The sequence below is a fragment of the Tyto alba genome, unplaced genomic scaffold (genome assembly GCF_018691265.1).
Source record: "Tyto alba isolate M040663 unplaced genomic scaffold, T.alba_DEE_v4.0 Super-Scaffold_14, whole genome shotgun sequence".
Lineage (NCBI taxonomy): Eukaryota > Metazoa > Chordata > Aves > Strigiformes > Tytonidae > Tyto > Tyto alba.
In genome coordinates, this window is record NW_024881276.1 from 7253309 (window position 1) to 7269984 (window position 16676).

The 16676-nt window shown below is 37.1% G+C and overlaps 1 protein-coding gene across 1 annotated transcript; it reads left to right on the plus strand.

Moving 5' to 3' along the window:
* Positions 1-1340: 1340 nt before the first annotated feature.
* Positions 1341-11951, plus strand: LOC116960157. The gene is made up of 4 exons (XM_032986924.2): positions 1341-1629; positions 3637-3984; positions 5339-5442; positions 8904-11951. Exons 1-4 carry the CDS (start codon positions 1578-1580, stop codon positions 9081-9083), a joined length of 684 nt encoding a protein of 227 aa, XP_032842815.2. The 5' UTR covers positions 1341-1577; the 3' UTR covers positions 9084-11951.
* Positions 11952-16676: the final 4725 nt, after the last annotated feature.

The window sequence follows — 16676 nt, forward strand, 5'->3', positions numbered from 1 at the left end:
GCCTTTGAATTAAGAGAATGGAGTTCTTTAAGACATAATACAAATACTTAAAATTATTAGAGTATACAGTGATTTAAAATCAGTTCAGCAAACCTCTCTAAAAGCTATCACTGAGGAGATGTCATTAAATAGCATCTACAGGAAAGTTGGGAGGTTTTGTTGTAGCCTTAGTGATATTTAAGGAATGTGTGGAATACCTGTACCTCTTTAGAAAGCAGTGACTCTAACAACATACAGAACATTTCAAGTAGGAAATCAGCAGACAGTGACATCCAAGTAGTACTGTGTGGAAGAATACCCTTGTTTCTGTAAACAAGACAGAGGGGTAGAAGAGTAAGTTTTTGATTTTAACCCTGAATAAAGGGGGTTTAAGGAGTCCAGATTTAAAGCACACTAGTCATAAGAAACAGAATCAGATACCTTATTCCAGGCTGGAGATGTCGTACAGCAGGAGACTTGCATGCATATTGTTTTTTTCTGAAAAAGAATATCGAGAGATTATCCTAGATAATATAAAAGTACCATCTTTAGTACCTTCCTTTTTTTTAATTTTCTTTTTTCTTTTTTAATTTTAAAGGGCTCTGGAAGAGGTGTCAAAGCTGTTTCAGTGATGAGCAGCTGAAGACAGAGATCAGAATACAGATGAAAACACAGCCTTTCACAGTGATGGTGATTAGTCATCGCGGCAGCTAACCATTCAGTTGGCAGACTGTATCTCTCAAAGCCTTCAGATCAAAACTGGATATTACCATGGAAGTTATCTCTTAGTCAAACCCAGACATTCAAATCTTTAGGCAGTGTAGCTGGATGAAAATAAGTTTTAGTTAAGCCTAGGGGTAACTTTGCTGGATAAAATGTAATGGTCTATACAAGGGGCTACGAGGACATTAGCTAATCCAATGGGCACCTGTAAATTCAGAAGATATGCATTAGGAGGATAACTACATTTCCCTCATTGCCATGTTATAGTTTTCAGCAGCTAATGTTCATGTATGCTGCACTGCAGGATGATAATTAGACATTCAGTATCATGAAGTAATGTCTCTTCTGAAGCATTCTTCTGGTATATTTGATTTATCTAGTTGAACCAACACTAGATAAAGGAAAATCATCTTCATCTATGTGGTGTTTAAGGCACAAATGGGACTTTGAGAAAGAGTATCAGAGTTGGGTGTCTGTTGAAAACTTTGCTATATTAAATCAGAACCATTGTTCCCAGCCAGGGCTTTTTAATATTTTTTTTTTGTCAGATGAGCAGCTTTGAGTAAATTTGCCATACGAACCTGATCCTCCTTCTAGTCATCTGGAGAAAATGCTCAGAATGGAAGAATAGTCCCAGTGGAGTTCAATTCAAAACTATGGTATCAGAAGCTGATATGTTGCAATGTCCAGGATGTGAGATGGTAGAAGAGGAAATAGTTACAGTGAATGAAACCACAAGAACCTCCCCTTAGAAACAAGTTTAAAAACATGTTTTTAGGAGAGCTTTAATTTACTTTTCAATTATTTGCTGAAAGCTGTGATATCAGTAGTCTTGGCTGAGGTCTCAAAATCTCTACATTAGCAATTCCAAGAAAATGATGTGTCTTGGTCTACTAATTACAATATCTTACTTCTCTCACTTTGCAGGTAAGTAGGGAGTTCTTTTTCTTGGGTATTTTTTTCATTTGTTCTGATATTTTTAAAAGCATGTTTTGTTTGTTCTTAGTAATGAATTTCTAATTTTTTATATTTCATATAAAAATGCAGATGTAAAACTTAAAAGACAAACTCTGTTTAATTTGAAAGCAATTCCATAAATACAAGAACACTGGTGATGGAAATCATCTTATGTCCTGAGTTGGAAAATAAAATTCATTTTACAGAAATTTTAATGTCTTTAGCTGAACTCATTATTCTATGTGAGAAATAGGTGCTTTTATAGTCAAAAATCCCCTCAACATTTCATCTGCTTAAATCTTTATTGTGGGATAAATTAATCTTGCCTTTGAGTTACTATTTCTGTTTATTGACTACAAAGTGTATGGTTAAGTATAGGTATTTAAATGTGGATATTTAAAGCATAAGTAACTGAGTTTAAAGTAGAATAATCTCACATGATTTCTTAGTTAAAATCTCAAAACTCAAATGCAGATGAAGTTTAGTCATGTAACATGCTAAAAAGAGTGAGATGTGACCTGAAATGAGTGTCAAGCCAGGGATCATTTTGTTACTCACTGTAAGAGTTCATCACTATGCTGCCTGGGATAGCCCCTTTAAACGATTTGCTAGTTGAGGATTGCCTAAGTAAAGTGCATTTCAGTGACCTCCAGGATTTGTCTCATGCCATCATGCCTGTGGAGAGGGAAGAAATGCAGACACTGTAGTCTGACAACTTTTAGACTGGCTAGTGATTGCTTCTAAAGAGGGAATGTCTAATGCATTATCAATTTAGCCATTTGGAACCTTTGTTATTAATATCAGATTTGTTTCTTGAGGTGTACTGTATTGTCCAAGGTGCTATTTTGCTTTTTTTTTTTTTTTTTTTTTCCTTTTAACTGTTCAAACGACAGTAACAGATTTACTTCAGGCATGCTCCTAGTCATTTTGTTCACTGTTGCCTGTATATGTGCAAGAATTTTCTCTCAAAATATCCATTATCTATGGATTCATCGTACTTCTGCATTAACTGTATACAGTTAGTTTATGTGCACATAGCATCCATACAGGTCTTTACCTGTAAAATCAAAAAAATACCCAAAGACTCTGGGATGTGATGTCAGAAACTACTAAAGATGAAAAATTACAGAAATTGAAGATTGATTGAGATTGCATAGAAAATATTCCAAGCAGTGATTCTAAGCAAATTTTAATAATTCTTACACTTAGTTTAATAGAAAGCATAATTTTTTTTCCTGAAGTATTCATTGCCATTGTGTTTAGCTGTAATTGTGTTTTCTCGTGTTCCAGTATTCTTTCCCATAACAAAGGGCATGCAAATATTTAAATAAAGATGCATTGAAATACTAGGACAAAATTAATATGTTCAATTACTATCAAGCCATTATTAATAGCATATTAATTGCATAAATAATGTATCTGACAAACTTTTACAGAGGCAATAAAATTTGAGCCAGAAACTGTAGGAAATATAGTATTTAGATCATGTGCAGACACTAGCAGAACAACATTGTAAGTTTGTAAAAGTGTATATTTTCTAGAATTTTCTACAAGTTGAAAATCTTGTCTGAAGTTTCCCAGACCAAAGCTTTGTTATGAAGGCATCCCAAAAGTTTAAGAATAACAGTAACTGTAAGCAGATTTGATCCAGTCCTCTGCTCTGTTTGCAACTCCAACTTTGTCACTGCCTGGGCTTGCAGTTCTTACACCCTACATGTAATTTATTTGACACATGATTTTTAGGCAAATCTAATGACTGTCTTTTGAGCACTGGCTGCAGCGTTGCTTTCGCAGGAGGTAGTAGCAAAAACCGTTGTTTGCCTCACTCAAGTGCACCTTTGACTATACGTGCCTGCAGCCGTGGCTGGCTGTACGTCCAGGTATCGGCCATGCCCACGTATTCATCTGGCCGAGACAACCCTTCCCGAGAGAGCATAACCTCTATTTACCTGAATGTCCTTTATTCATACCTCACAGCCAGCAGCGGGCCAGAGCTTTCGGTCATGCAGTACCCTGAAGATGCCAGCGTGCTCCTTAACTCCACGGTGTGGATGCTGTGCGTATTTGAGTACCCCAGCGAGGAGAACGAGGAGCCAGTGGTGTACTGGAGGAAAGGCCCCGACTGCCGCAGCCAGCAGAGCCTCCAGCCGAGCCCGGGTGCGGGCAGGCCTCAGGTGCACATTACAAAGGACACCCTCAGGGGATTTTCCATCTTAAAACTGAGCAACGTTGACCAGAATGCCAGTAACTCCTATTTCTGTGACGTGACTCTAACGCATAAAATCCAGGGCAAACGTGGAAACGGCACCAGGCTGACTGTGCATGGTAAGGAGCGTTTAGCAGCGGCAGGAACGGACTCGACGTGGGCGAGGGGAATTAGATTTCCCTTCAGCCTTACTGCCTGCTCCCCTCAACACTCACCTCTGCTGGAAGACGGGTGGGAAAAAACAGTCTACAATCACACGAGTAGGGAAGGAAATGCACACCTCTTCTCTGATTTATTTATACAGCTGGACAGACTGACTTCTCAGGGACAGAGACTTTCTTTGGATCTAAACCAGCTCAGTGTGCAGTAGAACACCGATTCTGTATATTATATATTCTAAATATTTTATACATTTACATTTATAGCATTATTTTATATATACTTATGTGTGTGTGTGTATGTATATATATATGTACATATATATATATATATATATATATACATATTTTCTTTTTCTTAGTGTTCTTCACAAACCTTTGCTGGATCTTTACTTTAATCCATACCAAAACAAACAGAAAAAACAAACAACAAATCCCTGACAATCTTTCATTACTTTTTTTATAGTTTACTTCACTCTTTATAAACCAATGGTCTCTTGAAATATGTAGTTTGATCTTCCTCTTCCAGTTACTAAAAAATTAACAGTAAATTCACACAGCACTATGAGCTGTTTTAGAAAGCATGTACATGAAAGTAGGGATATGTAGGAATGAAAATCATTTTCAGAATCTTATAATTGTTCCCCTATCCTCAAATTAAGAATCCAATTTCCATAGTCCTGCTGGGGATGTGACCTCAGTGACCAAGATACACTATTTCAGGTAAGCCAAGTGTTGTCCATGTGGACTTTGCAGACTAATTTGACTAGCAAATGCTAAATGCCACAAAGCGCCGCATTCTGAAATTCACATTATGTTTAACAATTGTCCAATTATTCCAAGTCCGTAAAAAAACACAGTGACCAACTAAATTCTTTTGACTATTGCACCATAAGCATATGTTCGATTTCGTTCAATTTTATTTTAAAAAATAATAAGTTTCTGAGACTTAGTAAGATAACTGTCATTTAGACTCGCTTTTTCATCATTACCTAAGGGTGTTCTGCATAACAAAGATATTTTCAGATACACCACTTTTAGTAAACAGGCTTTAGTTTATTATCCATTACATAAATAGCTTACAACAGCTTCAAAAATCTCATGTCTGAAGGAAAAGGAAGATAACAGTTCTCTCACAATAAGCTTAAAATTTTAGCCTGAAAAAACAATGAAGGAAAATATGATAAAAATGGCTGTGCTGCCTGGTCAATCCTGACTGATCCTTCAAATTAAATCTTACAAGAAAAGCAACTTTCTGTTTTTTCTAAATACTTATTTTTCTTTTTTTTTTTTTTTTTTTTTTTTTTTTTTTCAGATTTCAAATGCAAAGACTGCGTAAAATCAGATAAGACCTGGTGGGGCTGGTTCCTTCTTCTTGGATACACCATCTTTGCCACTACAGTTATCATAGCTTTCAGTGTAAGTAATAACTTCAGAAATAAATGCTACAAACCTAAAGATGGGTGACATCTTCTGACAGAAATAAATTATAAAAAGATTAGCCTGCATATGTATCTGTGGAAAAGTAAAAAGTCATTCTGTTTTCTGTTAACTAAAGTATTGGAGGTACAACCCGCTGTCTGTGAAAGTTTTCAGGGTACTGCCATGAAAAAAAAGGAAGCTGTGACATACAGAGAAATTATATCTGTTTGTTTTTTTTTTTTTTCTGAGCCTGACAGGAAGCTATTTTCTGCATTGCTGGCTGTTCTTGTTCCTTTTACCTGAAAACAAAGGAAAATGAGAAAAAAAATCCCCTAAATGATTAGCAGTTTGAAACATTTCCTGTTCCCTCCATGCTTCTGGGCTCCAGCTCCTAATTTCATGAGCTCCCCTGCACACTCATCAATGTCTGCTTATCTTTTGTCTTACTCATGTTCTGGCCAACCAACCAGTCATGCCAGGGTTTTGCGCCCACTCCTACACACTAGTTGGTACAGGCCACTGCCTGCCATTTATCTGGCAAACAGTCCAGCACTCCGGCAACTTGAAAACTTAAAGATATTTTGCAAGAGAGGGAGAAAACATTTTTTTGGATACAAAATTGTCTAAGCCCAGGGTGATTTTTTATGCTTCCCATATTTTAAAAATCTTTCCCTCCTTCCTAGTTGTGGATTTGTTCCCCACGCCAGGAAAAAATTCATAATCATTTTAATCGATTATTTTTTGTGGAACAAAACCTAAAAATCCAGCTGTTAATTAATAGCTCTACTTTGATCCCAATTGGGAATATCCTTTATGTAAATGAAACCATTTGGAAGGAAATAAATATGAACTGAAGAAATCTGAGCTATACTATAATTTGATGCAAATGAGCATCACAGTCTTTGAAGGCATGGACGGCGCTACACTCACGCTTCATCCGCAACAGTACAACGTGTTCTACTTACATTTATAAGGTCCTTGCTTGCAAGTGTAGTTCAAAGATTATCATTTATAGACCTAAAAGATTCTTTGTATTTCACCAACATCCCTCCTCAAAACTAATATTGTAGAGTCCCTTGAAAGTTAACAAATGTGGTCAAATTGGACCAAAAGGGAATAGGTACCAAACTTAACAGTCTTAGGGGAAGAAAACTTATCTCTCGAGGACTTAATGCGGTTTTAAAATGATGGTTATTTTAAGTTCAGAAAGAAGGATCTTTCGGGTATCTAAGTCCTGATTGAAGGTGAATTCCTTCACCTTGTTCTCTCCTTCTCAACTTCTGTATTTTAAAGGGGCTACTTAAGTGTCCCTGAACCTGTCATGGTGGAAACAGCTCCCTCTCTGCTCATATCACTGCGCAGCCAAGAACTTCATTATTACATAAGACTCAGCACCAGCAACATAATTTACAAAACTTACAAAGATATTTACAGTATTGGATTGCCCTTCTAGGTCAGTCAAATTTTGGGTTTTGTTTTCTTTAACAACCAGTTATTGAGTATGGTTGCCTCAAAGCCACATCCAAAACAGAAGTGTTCACACAGTTCAGACAGTAGGAGACAAGGTATGTGTATTGAGGGAGACAGTAAACTTGTGCCAGAGAAAGATGTGGTAAACAGCCAAACCTTGCTAAAATACAATAGCAGCAGAAACCCGCCAAAAGCCATTTCACATCTGAATATACAAAGTGAGCTAACCTAGACTCTCCTAAAATGAGTCACTGTGAGCACAATTAGTAAGCAGTAGCAAACTCCACTGCTTCTGGCTGGGACAGTTTAACTTTCCTCAGAAAAGCCTGTATGGTGCCTTGTTTTGGATTTGTGGTCAAGTGTTGATAACACACCATTTTTTTGGCTGCACAGTACCTGAATAGCATCAAGGTTTTCTGGTTTTCTCACGCTGCTGCCCAGTGAGGAGACTGGGGGTGGGCAAGAGGCTGGGAGGCGACACGGCAGGGAGAGCTGACCACAGCTAACCAAAGGAACATCCCATACCATATAATATGCTCAGCAATAAAAGCTGGGAGAGGAGAAGATGACCAAAGGGGTTTTTTGCTTCCAAGGTGACCATTGCTCAGAAACTGTCTGGGCATTGATCCTCCGGATGGAGGTGGCGAGTGATTTCCTCTGCATCACTTGTCTTTCTGGGGGGTTTCTTCTTTTCCCACTTCACCTATTAAATTGGCATATTTTGACTCATGAGCTGTTTTGCTTTTGTTCTTCCTATTCTCTCCCCTGTCCCACTGGAGAGGGAGGAGAGAGTGAACGAGTAGTTCTATGGGTGCTCAGCTGCTGGCCAGGGTCAACACACCACACAAACTAAAAAGACCAACACTGAAATTTAAAAATTTAGGAAGTTTATAACTTCTTAAAAGTCATTTCTTTCCTAAATGACAAATGTTTCCCATCATGAAAATGTACACTGTGTCAAAATCAGAGTGTAAACTAATGAAAGAGGGACCAGAAGACTCAAAGGCCCTTTGGCTTTTACAGGCTGCTGCTTACATACAGCGTGTCATGACTGGTTAAGTCCCTCAGGGAGCTTCTGTACCGAGCTGTTAACCTCAGGAAGAGGTCTGACCTACCTTTTCTGAGTCTAAAGTCCTCTCAGCTGTTCCCTTGCTTCTTACCTCTGCCAAACTTTTCCTGTGCTTCCAAATCCAGACTAGGGCACAGCACTGTGCTAGCCCAACAACTTCTGTGAGACAACTGGGTCTGTTTTATGGAGAAGCCATTATACCTGTCACTCGGGGATTATTCCCCAAAGAAGATGATACCCATCTCATCCATTCTCCAAAAAAAATTGCTTATGCTTTGTAAGAAGAATGAATGAAAAAGTCTCTCCCCCAACTCCCATGCTCTGTTTTTTTTTCTAAAATGACAGCATACATGCATCTTCAAATATAGCACTGGGAACTGGAAAAGTATTAAATGAAATCACTGATATACAATCAGACCTAATTTCTGCCTATTTCTTGAGTACAACATGAAGCAACCTGTAAAGGTTTAGAATTCAGCATATTAGAAGGCTAATTCACTGAAATAAATTAATTTTATGCTGCTTAATATTAGTTCTTACTCTTGTTTTAAACCAAATCATAGCATAATTGTTCTGCTATAACATAATAGTCCATGTCTGACCATATTCCACTTGTTTATCAAGTTAGAACCAGATAAGCTATAAACCCATAACTACTTAGGTGTTAGTATTTTATCTAACATACTACTAACATTTATTAATAATAGTGAATAATCTGTCAATTCATGAAGGTGTAGTTAAAATTAGTATTTCCATGGTTTGTTTCAACTGTGCCCTGCATAACAACTTTGGAAACAATTCAGGATAAACACTGGGTTGTTATCACAGTAAAGCTCAGAACATGTTCTCTGAAAAGACAGGGTATCTGATGGAAACGTTTTTACTGCTTAACAATATATTTTGTGGCATATTACAACAGATTCACCAGTGCTGTAAAAAGTGCAAGAATGAGTCAAGAAATACAGATAGCAGTGCCACCCTGCCAAGTGAATGGATTTATGACCGGCCATCCAAACCAGTTAATAATGGGTTTAATCAAGAATATGAAGACATGTCACTAATAAGAACTTTCAGTGACATTGGAAGGAAAATGACATGAAAAACAAGGTCCATGCATTTGTAACTATGATATGAGCATCTGTGATGTGTACTACTTCTATCAAGGTATAAAAGAAACATACACACAAATCACTTTATTAACTTGGAATATATTTTGTTCAGGCTTTATCGTGTATTTATTTCAAACTAAAGAAGCTACCACTCCATGCAACTACAGATGAAATGAGCTTTAGTATATGTAACTATCATCAAAATGCTGTAAAATCTAAAGGTATTCAAACCTCTTCTCAATGCCATAAAATCTCACCACACGTTTTTTTTTTCTACTTCATACATAAGAACACAGTTGAAATTTTGTTTTTACACCGATTAAGACAGCTTCTTTGCTTTACAAATGTAATTCTGTAATGCAGTATCTGTCCACTGTAATGACAGATTTAAAGAAGAGTTTGTCAGTGCAGAATTCCTCACATGCTCCCCAGCGCACTGTTGGATCTTGTTTCTAACTCCTTACGCATCCCCCACATTTACAAATCCCTGCAAATCCTTCCACTTTTAGTTATGTCACTCACGTAATGCATATTGGATACATGCACCTCTCAATAGAACAAAAATACTTCATGTGTTTTTAAAAGTTGTAACATGCTTTCTGAAGTAACATTGATTACTGAAATCACCTTGGCACGTAGATAGGCTAGATAGATAAGAGTTTACTGCTATAGGGCTTATCCTCACTGTGATGTGCCATACCTAAGACTGTAACATAACCTATTTGGATTTTAAAAAGTGTCTTTTAAACTTGCTTTAAAGTACTTAGAATACTTGTGGAATTTATGTCAATAACAACAATAGAACTAAGCTGCATAGAAAGAGCTTATCATAATTTGCACTGTAATGCATTGTAATGAAGTACTTGAGGAACTGCTGCCTTGGTAGAGTTATATTAAATACTTTGACAAAATATTTAAAATGTTGAAAATTATTTTTTTTTCTTTTTTTTGCCCAGTCAAATATTTCAAGCTGAATATTGTGTTTCAAATTTGCTTAACACTGAAAATATATTATGTGAAAGGAAACAGTTCATAGAATAAAATGACAGACCCTACAGTCCTATACATTAATTGTGCAGCAGTTATAAATTGAGTGAACTCTGTTCACTCAAAAGGGGGCAGCCAGTCATATAGTTGACACTCAGGCCTGGACATTAAGAAGTGGATACACTGCTAGCTGGATTCAGCTTCATCACTGGCCTCTTTTTCTAAAATATTTCCTTATTCTATCAGTAACGATGCCAAATAACTTTCATTTAAGAATTTGATCTGAGCATTTGATTCCTTTTGGTGAAAGTGATGGCTAATAAACATAGAAAAAGTGAAATGTGACTTTCAAAGGGACAGACAGACTGTGCTTGAGCATTTGAAGAGGGGGAAGACAATCATGAAGGATCCTTTTTTTTTTTTATTTTTTTAGTTAGACAGTGGGAATTAAACAATGGTCTTCCCTCCTCCTCTACCTAGAATGGGAACTGACTGCAGCTGCAGTCATACACATTTAGGTTTCCAGAGACAGTAAATCACATTCTAATTGTGGATGTAAATATGTAATTCATTTCTTTTCCAGTGAAACTATTTCCTCAGAAGTACTTCAAATTTCCTATTTTAAGAATCTTTTAAGATTAAAATCCTTGTTGTGTATATGTTTAACTCTTAATTTTAAAATTAAAATTGTAAGTTGGGTTAAATATTAAGGGGTAAATACAGGGAATGTTTATACATTTAACATGGAGCTTTAGAGGAGAGAGTAACAGCCATTCCATCCTTTAAAATGCAAGGTGTGATGCCCATCTGAGCCAAGGATGCAGTTTTGTGAAGAGAAAAAGGGAAGGCAGCATTCACTGAACCAAAGTCACCTTCAAGTACCAGCACAAAAAGGTCAACGCATTCAGTAAAACCTTCCCGCTCTGGCATTTTGGCAAAAATGACAAGAAATCATACCTAGTCTAGCAGACATAAATAGAAGGTGCATTTAAAAAGCATCTCATTCAGATAACTCATGCACTCGAATGGGGCTGTTTTCTTTCCACTTTATAACACTGCCTCCACTTCAGATCAATGGCCTTTCAAATGAAGGCCAACGTGATTTCTGCACTTTTTCACGTTTCTCTGAAACAGCTGAGCTATTTTCTACATAGTGTTTCCAAAGAAGTTGGACATAAACTTCCAGCCTGAAAGGTTAAATATTCAGAAAGTTCTGGGGGACTGAAAACAAGTAATAGGTAATATGTTCCATCATCTACCACAAACAGCACAAGGATAGTGAAAAGACATTATCTGTTATATTGCAGTCAGCAAGGTCACGGATTTTTATGGCCGCTTAGCACAGAATGAAACATCAGGACTGAATTTAGAATGAGTTTGGAACACAAACACTTCTTAATATTAGGCATATGAAATATCACTTTTTTCCACTTATACCTGTTTGTAATAAAGTATACACTGTTAAAAAAGTTAATATTTATATGAAATGCTGATCCTACAGTAAGTCAAAGAATTACAGAACCACTGGTTCGAGGGGACCTCTGGAGATCACGCGTTCTAATTCCCCTACTCAATCAGGGTAAGATCGAGCCAGTTGCACAGGACCATATCCAGATGGCTTTTGAATATCCACAAGGAAGACTCCACAACCTCTCTGAGCAACCCATCCCAGTCATTAGTCAGTCTCACAGTAAAGTATTTCCTGACGTTCAGGTGGACCCTCCTGTGTTTCAGGTTGTGCCCATTGACTCTGGTCCTGTCACTGGGCACTACTGAAATAAGCCTGGCTCTGTCTTCCTCATTCCTTCCCATACAAATTGATAAGATCCCCCTGAGCCTTCTCTTCTCCAGGCTACATAGTTCCAGCTCGCTCAGCCTCTCGTTTGTCAGATGCTTCAGTCCTTAATTATCTCTGTGGGCCTGTAGTGGACTTGCTCCTGTAAGTCCGTAACTTTCTTGTACTGGGGAACCCAGAACTGGACCAAGCACTGCAGATGTGGTCTATCCACTGCAGAGTAGAGGGGAAGGATAAGTCCCTTCAAACTGCTGGCAATGCTCTGCCTCGCACAGACCAGGAGGCTGTTGGCCTTCTTTGCCGTGAAGCCTCATCGCTGGCTCATTGCCTGTTTGTTGTCCCCAGTACCACAGCTCCTTCTGTGCAAAGCAGATGAAGGACTTTGCATGTCCCTTTGCTGAACTTGATGGCATTCTCCTCAGCCCAATTCTTCAGCCTGTCCGGGTCCCTCTGGACCATGTGATTATCTTCAGTTCCACGTGACTCAAAAAAAGAACCTCAAGTTCACGACCTAATATATGAAGGATTGAGTCTTAGCCCTCCAGGAACTGGAGACAGCACTCCTGCTCATTTAAGTAGGACTCAAGTTTACCTTCAAATCTCTTGAATATACACTGTGACAGGAAACATGTAGACACGCCAGAAGAAAATTGTAACTGAAACAGTTACTTCTAATTACTTCACCTGGTATTAAGAATTTTTAAATATATGCTCAGAAAGGTTTTTAACAGTAATTACCGATTTCAAGATGGATTGTTTATAAATATATTTAGAGTGTGGAAAACTGGTCTGATAACACCTCATAGAATTTTTGGACCCCAGAAAAATGTATATAGTAATAGAGTGCACGTCATATAGTTCCTGGATCTAGAGAAGGGAAAAGGGATGGGAAAAAGGATTGAAATTTATGTTCATATGAAGAATGATTTAGGAGAAAGGATGGGCATTGAAGTTCACACAAAGAACTGATCTTGAAGGAATAAAGCACCAGTCTAGGCATCAGACATTCATGGAATACCTACATCTGGATGATGAGCATTACTGCTTAGCCTAGTAGTCCCAGCGAATTATTATTTCTATTAACTAAAAAAAATAACTGTTGCGTACTTATTGTGATCTTAATTTCCAGTCTTCACACACAAACAAAGGTGACCAAAACTCTGAAGTTCAGAGCAGAATTCAGAGTCTTTTTAGGGAAACAAGAGCTGTTATAAAAGGCTGAATTAGTCCTGAATACTTTAGACAGGACATTGAAACATTCAGATAGAAATTCATTACACTTCTGAAAAATGGAAAATTATTAAATTCAAGAGTGCAAACAATTGAATACATCATCCCAACCACTATCCATCTTCCAGGCATGAATGAGTTCAAAGATTCTTTTCTTTCAAGAACTGAAGCAATCCTCAACAGGTTGAAAAAGGGGTGAAGCCATCCTATTTGCCTCAGCATGCAGAGTCGGAAGTTTCAACAGAAGGCTTGGTCTAGACTGCCTTTTTAGAGGGCGTGCCTATACCAAAACCCTCTAGCTGTAGCGTTTCCTTTTCAAATACCTGCAGCATGCTACATGCACATGTTGAAGGCCTCAAGGAAGTCAAAATGATTTCATTACAATATCACAAATGATAAAGCTGAGTTAGACTAGAATGAACAGTGTAAAAAAAAAAAAAAAAAAGAAACAAAAAAAAAAAAAAAAACAAACCAAAAAAACAGAAACAAACAAAAAAACAAAAAAACAAACCACAACAGACAACAGAAAAATCCACAGTTAGATTGTTACTTGGTCCAAGTAGATCAGGGTAGGAAGTTAAAACTAGCTCAAGTTTCAGTGCATCCAAAAAAGCTAATTGTTGGGATGCTCCTGGACTGCACTTGCAACACAACTGTACTTCGGAACGAAATTACCGGGATTACCAATTCATGAGCAATGCAGCAGTAACCTCCTTGCAACACAGCTCACCAAGAACACTGCTCTTCTGTGGCCCCTTCATCCCACAGATCTCCCAGTAAATATCAGGGCAGTTTCCAGAGTCATGGTCTCAACTTCACAGTACTCGTGGTTTGGCCCAAGTTCCCAGAGGTGAGCACTGCTTTCTCCCGATGAAACGAGCTCTTGCATTCGCTGTTTCTTATGGCAAAAGTTGAGCTGTTGTTCCAGGTGAATTTAAGGAAACTAAGTCAGGACTAGGCTTTTTGCTGTCTGACAGAACATGTACATGTAGCTACATATGAACAGGGGTCGGAGAGAGAAAACCAGGAGCAGGTCACCCATTACTTCATTAATTATGGAAAATACCAACATTTAAAGACAGACTTCCATGGCTCTTTGGGGTACTTCCACATTTTTTCTTTCATAGTTGGTAGCTTTTGTAGAATTTGTTTGTAATGAGGAAATATGGAAACTGACAGCATTTTTCTATTCTCACATTGAAACTGCCATTTTCTCAGTAGGTGTTATGCTGTATACCAGTATCAAGATTATAATTAAAATGGAAGGCATGAAATCTTACACAGCTGTCCACAACTACGGAAAACAATTTTCTTAATGCTTCTCTGTCTTTCCCTAGTACAGTTACAATTGCACAAGTTCTCTCCCTTGTAATTATCCAAGACTGATTAAGAAAAATGTATTTCAGATTTGCCATTACTTTGTGGCATATGAAAAAAATGGTGGTAACTGATCTGCCTAGAGGAGGAACGGTGCCTACATACATCTTACATTTTCAAACACAAGTCTATTTGTTGGGGAAATAAAATTGAGAAAAAAGTTACTCCCTGACCAAACACCACCTAAATCATATGAGACAAAACAACATCATGTAGATCACATCTCTGGAATACAACAGGATCTCAGACTAGTCTCCTAAAATTAGTAAAAATATTTCAGCATAGAAGAAACTATGGAACTATTCTTAATAATCTCTTAGCATTTGTATGTCTTGCCTGTTTAAATATACTTCTACATGGAATAATTAAATAAGAAAAAAAACAGCTTAGCATATTCATAGTATAATCTGAAGTAGTCATATCAGAACAGATTCATTAACAATGTGCTTTATCATAAAATATGTTCATCTCAGGACAAAATATTCCTTTATCTTATCTCATCTTCTAGATTTGACTGTGACTGTACCAATGATTTTCAAAAGAACTTATGAAATCAGAGTTTAAAAAAAAAAAAACACCAAAAAAATGGTTTCCCAGACAACACAGCTAGCAGAGCTAGTAACAGTTCAGCAGAAATGGCACTTTTTTTTTTTTTTTAAATTGTAAGTATTGTTTGCAATTGTCTTTATTGCAACCACTTATTGACAGCATCATAGTACAAAATAGGTATGAGCTTTAGCAAGTTTCATTTCCTTCAGCCTTTTTAGACATTAATAACATATTTTTTAAAAAGTTATGTAGCCTATATTTGTAGTAAGTCCATCAGAAGATGAAATTCTGACAAATGCAGGTTCTGCTTTCAGCCACACAAGGACTACACATAAAACACCCCTAATAGAACAATATAATCTATCTCAGAATATTCTTAAAATTACAAATTCATATATTTTGTTGTGGTTTGTTTTGACAGAAGAGATCACAAACTGATTTTCAACTCCATTTATTTCGGACTGTTTTAAAGAGAACTCCATACTACCTTTGGCTTTTGTGAGAAATGTAAACAAAGTTACTAGGATCCTTTTTCAGCAGAACTGATTCATGACATTCTAACAAGAAATTTCAGCTATTAGGATAATTAGCCAGGAAAAATCCATACAAAACTGAAGAATTTGAAAAGTGGTGAAAACCCCCTGAACTTACTCCATTCAGAAAGGCTAATACTCACTCCTTGAAGAATACAACTACCGTTAATAGAAAGCAACGTCTAAGATGCTCTGATGTTGTTAGCATTCTCACAGTTGCTCTTTTAAACAGAAAATATTTATTTGATAAAAATGTACAGGTGTAATTGCCCAATAAGATTATAGGTAGAAGAGATTTAAAACAGAAAAAGGATTAGGTTAGGAATGCAAGCAGACAAATATATTCCAAATAGGAAGACTGGGACGGGGTATGGATAGGATTAGTACTACTACTACAGATGAAGACAGTTAGGAGACTAGTTAAAAGGGATCAGATCTTTTCCCATGAAACAGGCTGACCTAAGGAAAGATACTTAATTAGCCTTCCTACCCTGGAAGCTGCCTTTGCAAACATTCCTCGGTTAGCCCTCATTTCTGTAGTGAACACGAATGGCACGAACATGCCACAAAACCAAACCCAAGATTTCCCACAGCCATATGGTTTCCTTCATTCTAGAACATTTTGAGCAATAAAAAAATTTGCTATTTTATCAGATACGGCAAATGCACTTAAAACTAGATTTTAAAATGAAAGTTCTGTCCAGGCTCAAACACTGAAATAGCAAGTCAGTAAATACAGACCTAAACACAGAAGTTTTTGAAGTAAGACTTTGAAGTTTGCAAAGATAAACAGGACGAAATCATGACCAATTCACACAATTATGGAGACTAAACCAGAAAGCAAGTAGATTCACCTTTAATAAGGTTATGTCTACTGTGAAAATGTTACTTTGGTTAGAAAAAAAGGGGTTTTCTTCAAACTTTACATCCGATAGATTCAAGGTGATACAGTGGAGGGACTGGAGGAAGGGGGAGATAAAATAGGTGGTATTCACAAAACCTATATGCTTCAAAGCAGCTTCAGCTTCTTAGAGACTGTGACTATCCTCATTTACCTTTTACAAGTATTTTCCAAATATGCTAAATGATCATGAAACACCCCTTTTTTTCAA

Bases quoted from the DNA above. Each gene is read 5' to 3' on its own strand.
- LOC116960157 (XM_032986924.2), top strand. From the start codon at position 1,578: ATGATGTGTCTTGGTCTACTAATTACAATATCTTACTTCTCTCACTTT. The intron at 1,630-3,636 runs GTAAGTAGGGAG...CATACCTCACAG, and splicing joins TTACTTCTCTCACTTTGCAG to CCAGCAGCGGGCCAGAGCTT. The intron at 5,443-8,903 runs GTAAGTAATAAC...ATATTACAACAG, and splicing joins CAGTTATCATAGCTTTCAGT to ATTCACCAGTGCTGTAAAAA.